The sequence below is a fragment of the Azolla caroliniana genome, unplaced genomic scaffold, assembly GCF_043228905.1.
Source record: "Azolla caroliniana isolate FFs.n. ecotype wild unplaced genomic scaffold, voAzoCaro1.0.p SCAF_20, whole genome shotgun sequence".
NCBI lineage: Eukaryota > Viridiplantae > Streptophyta > Polypodiopsida > Salviniales > Salviniaceae > Azolla > Azolla caroliniana.
Window position 1 is genome coordinate 15102770 of NW_028230455.1, and position 6200 is coordinate 15108969.

Genomic DNA, 6200 nt, shown 5'->3' on the forward strand with positions numbered 1-6200 from the left:
AAGAAGCTTTAATTGAACCATTAAATTAAATAAACATTTAAGTTTAATTAATTAAATCAATAAGAAACCATTAACTAAACCATTAAATTAATAAACTATTAAGGAAAAAAAAACTGTCAACCAAAAACCTATAAACCTTTAAACCAAACCTATAAACCCGAGTTTTAGAACCGAACCAAACCTATAAACCATTAAATGTTTTTGGAACCAATAAATTGTTAAACCATGGCTTAGTGGTTCAATTTGGTTTGAGCCAAAACTGTGCCCATTGCTAATTATATATAATAATAATAACAGCTACATTTGTAAATAGCCCATACTGTGTATGAGTATAAATACACCTAGGGCAACCATTATGGTTGAGATGTGGGTAGAGCTTCTGTAACAGAGAGCAAAAGAGAGCGCAACAAAGAATAGGAAGAGACTCGGAGAGAGTGTGAGTGTGAGTGTGAGTTACACTCTTGTAAAACCCTAAATGGTGAATACTCTGATATAACAGTTCTTGTAATTTGTCTTTTCTCTTGTACCTCCACTATATAGTGTAGATCTGTTGCCCGTGGTTTTCCCATGTTTAGGGTTTCCACGTAAAACCTGTGTATTGTTTTATTCTCTATCGATTTGCTATTTTCCTATTTTCCGCGTTGTGCATTTTTAGTCTATCTTTCTCACAGATCTAGGGTCCGATCTCTACACTTGACGAATTCCTGAAAGAACAAATCCGGACCTCCCTTAGTCTTGTAAGCTTTAGCTGATGACGAATATTCTCCAAAATAGGAGTCAAGTACATCTGTCTTCAAAGGATCCATCAGTCTCACACTCATTCTCCATATTCAAAATATGCCTTATCTGCTTGTTCGTAAGTTTGTCGATATCGATGCGTGCAGTGACCTCCAAGGCCTGCACGTTGTCGGGGTAGTTGTGGTTCATGCGGCGAAGTCGCAGGGACTAAGGTTAAGGGGAGTTGAAGGAACTTTTATAAGGCTTGCGCGCAAATGTTAGGAAGATAAAGGATATGAAGAATAATAGTTTAAAGTAATATGTGAGAGAGAGAGACTAGTATAGATAAAAGATAGAGGCAATGTATGATTCAAGACGCAAGATAGAGACAAAGTATGATTTAAGACAAAAAAGTATATGATATGAACATGATGTGTATTACGAATACAAGATTTTACCAACTTTACAATGTTTGGTAGCAAGATGAACCATTTCTCTACCGACCCTTGATTCGAACTCTTGTCTCCAACTTGGAAACACGAGCCTCTTCACCAACAAGCTAACTTGTTTGTTTTTTTTTATTATCTTATTTCTCTAACTTTCTCTTGATTCCCCTCCTTGTTTTCCCTTTCCCCTCTTTATATAAGTGTTGCCATGCATATGGTAATGTATGGGAGCATGGCATGCATGCAATGCATGAGTTACATGTAATGCATGATCGCCATTTGGCACACATGCATTGCATGTGATGAATGATGGCTATGTATGAAAATAGATATGAGATAATTATAATGATGAAAATGCATTCTAAAATAACTAACCTAGCTTAGTGGTGTATGCATGGTGCTTGGTATACAAGGTTGAGGGTTCAAGTCCCTCAATTTTACTTAATACAAGCTTCATTCTTATATCATCAAGCACATTTATTACGCACTTTTACAAATAAATAGCCTAGCCTAGTGGTATGTACATTGTACATCGTATATAAGGATGTGGGTTCAAGTCTCTCAAATATTATTAAATACAACATTTAAGCTCATTTTTATATCGTGAAGCACATTCTTCACGACAACGTGTGGTTGTGCATCAGCAACGCTTAAGAAGACACCCAGTCCCTTTGTCTGTAACCAGGCCCTTACGTGGTTAGAAACCTTGATTGACATCTCTACTTCATCTTTTGATGTGAGGGTGCTTGTGTCTGTGTGAGAATCAGAAAACTCGAGTTCTCTATGTGTTCTATGTGCTCTTGCCTGTGCTTCTTTTCCCTTTTGTATGTGAGGAAAAAGAGAAGAAAAAGTTTTGTATAAGTGAAGAAATGACCCATATTTCAAGAAAATAACGGCTTCAATAATAGAATCTTTGAGTTAATGCTACCTTATAGAGCCACTTATTACTTGCTATAATGATTTTTCTATGATTGTTGGGTTCTTTATATAGATGGAAAAGTAATAGTGCCAAGAAGTATTTAGGCAAAGGAAATTTTTCTGTTATCTCTTCTTTCTTTCTTTTCTTTTCTTTTAAATATTAGTTAATAGTATATGGTATTTACATTATTGACCCCTTTTGTAATTATGGTCGTTTGACCAAAATTGGGCTAGTCGGTCGACTGCCCAGGGAATTGTTGATACGTCGACCAATTTGGTCGGCTGAAGCTAAGAATCGATTGGTCAAGGTCGCCCTTTGTAAGGTTTTAGTCAGAATTCATTCACCCATTTCAATAGTAATTCACCTGCTAATGTACCAAGTTGGTATGCACCATTGTTGTTGTCAACTATCCATTAGGGCCATGTCCATTTGAATCGTAATTTCCCCGGCATGGAACCCATTCTAGTTTGAATCGTAATTTCCTTCCGCAATCGATGAATTCTTTTGTCTTCCTCTGTTTTTGTTCTAAATGCCACATTGACTATAGTCGATTCTCCTCCAATGTGAGAAGTTGCTCTTTCTTAATTCTTTCTTACTGTTCTTCATCCAATCGTCCTACCACTTGCATTCTTAAACTCGAAATCTGAAATTCGATGGCCATAACTGCATCAAGCCCAAACGCTAACCGAAATGGAGTCGACTGAATCATGGTCTTGTACGTCGTTCGATATGCCCACAATACACTATGTAACTTCTGATCCCAATCAGTATGGTTTTCATTGACAATTTTCTTTAAGATCATCTACAATGTCTTATTAGTCAATCCATTTGCTTGTGGGTAATAAGGTGTACCACCATAACCCACTATTCCATACTTTTCGAATGGTCGCCTCCCCAACATAATGGCCTCCAACCACTCCACAATGGGCTTCTCGTAATATTGCTTCATTCTCGAATAGTCGTATGCATCTTCTGCAAATTTCGTCGGCCCCTTCAATCAAAAAGAAGTTCCAACTCCGAGCCGCTAGTCTCTTTCTTTCGTCTGGCAACATCCCTTCTGGAGGTAATCCGGTGCTGAGAAAGGAGATCATATCTCTAATCCATAAGTCCTAAGAATCATCATTGAAATCTTTGAATCCTTCATACCCAAATTCATGGGGGTCTTCCTGAACAACTTTGCAATATTTGGCACAATGCAAGGCCATTTGTAGGAAAGGTTGAGAAATTGAAAACAATTTTCAAGATGTTTCCATCTTTCTCATCCCTTGAAATGGGACAAGTTTATGTTCACTCAAGAATGGGAGTTGGTAGTTTGAGGAATCTACCCAAGCTTTCAATAATGTGTTGACACTGGTTGTGTCTTGGTTGGCTACTGTGTATAGAGTTGGCCGGCTTATGCAAAACAATGAGGATCTTGTTTAAACGGAATGGGCAAACAAAATCACAAGTACAATAGGATTATGCACTATTTAATATAACAAAACAAAACCACAATAGAGAGAGAGAGAGAGAGAGAGAGAGAGAGAGAGAGAGAGAGAGAGAGAAACAGTTTGTGCTCAAGAAGACTGTTGTATTGCTATTCTTGCCGAACATTAATACAAGAGTTAGTTCCTCATACTTATAGTTAGGGTAACTAAGCCTGAACTGTGAGGACGTGTTCACGCTAAGAATCGATTGGGTGGAGTAGGACCTTTAGTCCAACACATTGTCTTCTCATAGCACCACATGACTCAATATCTCAATAATAGTTCAAGGTAAATGACAGACATCATATCGTGGCGTGGGTGAGAAAGATTGTTGGAGGAATGGGCAAACTATGTGGCCAAATTTCACCATATCCATGCACATTAGAATGCTTGACTTCAACAAGGAATGGATGTATACTTTCTGAACATTGAAGTAACAATTGAAATAAGAGTATTGACAACCTGTCACATGTTGATGAGTTGTAATGGTGCCATCTGCTTTAATGATATAAATATTTGTAATTGACCAATACTTGATCTCATGCCAAAATGATATTGTTCTTCTTTAAGGAGGCTTCATTTTTCCTATTTTACACATACTTTACACTTTGTGCCTCGTCAAGTCTATACACGCCCATTAGGCATCACATTGCATGTCCATGGACAATATTTGGACAATTGAACCCAAGGCTAGGTGGAGGTGAAGAGCTAGGTATTAAAGGAGAGCTCGACGATCTCGAGGATGGTTTCATTGGTATTCGAAGAATCAAGCATTGAGGGGTGTCAACAAGCTTGATGGTGGTGGTGGTGTCTCTTCCATATGATTGTTTTTTTGTTAGCTAATCTACTCAGATTAGCACACAACGTATTCACTCTCTAATACTAGCAATATATATATATATATATACAAGACATTCTCATTCAGAGAAGCAATACAAACCCAACAGAAACTCTAAAATAACAAATAGAACCTGAAAAATCAGATATTTTCACCCTGTTGATATATAATCTTTTATTCACTTGATCGGATATTGTCAAATGACTGACATAAACATTATAGATGTTATAGGAAAATGCTTGACGAGACCCATCGAATTCCCTTATTCCAAGAAGCTTTGCACCTTGGAGCATCATGCCACATATTGAAATAATGTCCCATTGTCTCACATAATCCAACCATAGCCCACCAAATAACTCATTTGTCATCATTCTTTAAAGATGTCTGTCTCATATCTAACAAATGGCGAGCTTCTTCGATCCCCCCCCCCCCCCATATAAAAGATTGGCACATAGAAAAAGAAAAAAAAAACCATATACAGAATGAACATTTGTGATGCCAAATGTTCAAGAATAAGTGGGAGCCTTTGGGCCAAGTGACATACCTACTCAGAGATACAATTGATACTCTGATAGGTAATATCCAAGAATCAGTGGGAGGCTTTGGAGCAAGTCAAATACCACCACTTTCACCGCCCAGATATGTTGCTATGATCGCTATGAACCTGAGGTGCCTGGACCATGTCCTGTATCCTTCTCCTGTTGTAGTTGAGTTGGGAAAACCTTCTTGTCCCTACATAAGAGCCTCTTGAATGCATTGAATTGGCTACCACTCGAACCTGTCCTCAAGGGTAAATGTCGATGTCCATCATGATTGCCAAATGACGGACCAGACAAAGCACTAAAAGAAGAGGATCGATGATGACTCGCATCAACAGTGATAGCTCCATCAGGCGACGATGTACCATGATCGAGTTGCAAATGGCTGGGCATGGAGATGGTGTTTGTGTGCGAGTTCATGCTCCCATGGTCGCCCCAGAAGAGGACATTGGTGGGGAATTGTACCCCGGCACGAGGGGCATGAAGGAATCTATCGGAGATGGAGCGCCTCCATGTCCATCCTGGCGACGGGAGAGATGGGCGGACATCCGAATCGTCCGCAGTCATGGGTCCATGGCCATCAGATTCAGCATTGGCATCAGAGCTCTGGCTTTGGGTACTTGCCACAGGACCCATATTTGTGGTCCAATCATTGAGCTCTATGGCTAAATCTCCACCCATCTCTACATTAGCCCTACAAAGAGGGCAAGTAGTGTGAGATGAGAACCACTTGTCAATACAACAGACGTGGAAGCTATGGCTACACTTGGGCAAGACTCGACACTTCTCATTCTCTTGAAACTCCGACAAACAAACCGCGCATTCTCGTTGGGGTGTAGAAGCAGCATCTGAGCGCACACTGTAGATGAATGTGGGCAAAGCATCAATGGTGGACTTATGTAAGCCAATGAGTGGGGTTTCCTGGGCATAAATCAAGGAATTGAAACTATGCCTAAAGGTTCTATTCAAGACATGAGAAGTGGAGGCGTCCTGTAGATGTGAGCGCCGCCTGGCTGTGGATCGAAACCAGAACCATTTGGCATAGATATGGAGGGCGAGGATGAAGACGAGGACGAAGAAGAGCATGGCCAAGGAGACAATGATAATCTTGCCGTTGTATCGGGAGCCATTGTTGTCGATCGCAGCAGTGCCTATGTTGTGGAAGGGTGGGGAGATGGAAGGTCCAGAGAATGACGATGATGATGATAATGATGATGATGATCTTGAGGCCATTGGCTTGTGGCACAAAGAAGGTTTGGTTAAAAGAGATTTGGG

General features: G+C 39.8%; 1 protein-coding gene across 1 annotated transcript; it reads right to left on the reverse strand.

Annotated features, from left to right (window-relative positions):
* Positions 1-4529: 4529 nt before the first annotated feature.
* Positions 4530-6200, reverse strand: LOC147851205 (RING-H2 finger protein ATL60-like). Its single transcript, XM_087335862.1, has one exon. The coding sequence runs from the start codon at positions 6156-6158 to the stop codon at positions 5043-5045; it is 1116 nt and encodes a 371-aa protein (XP_087191988.1). The 5' UTR covers positions 6159-6200; the 3' UTR covers positions 4530-5042.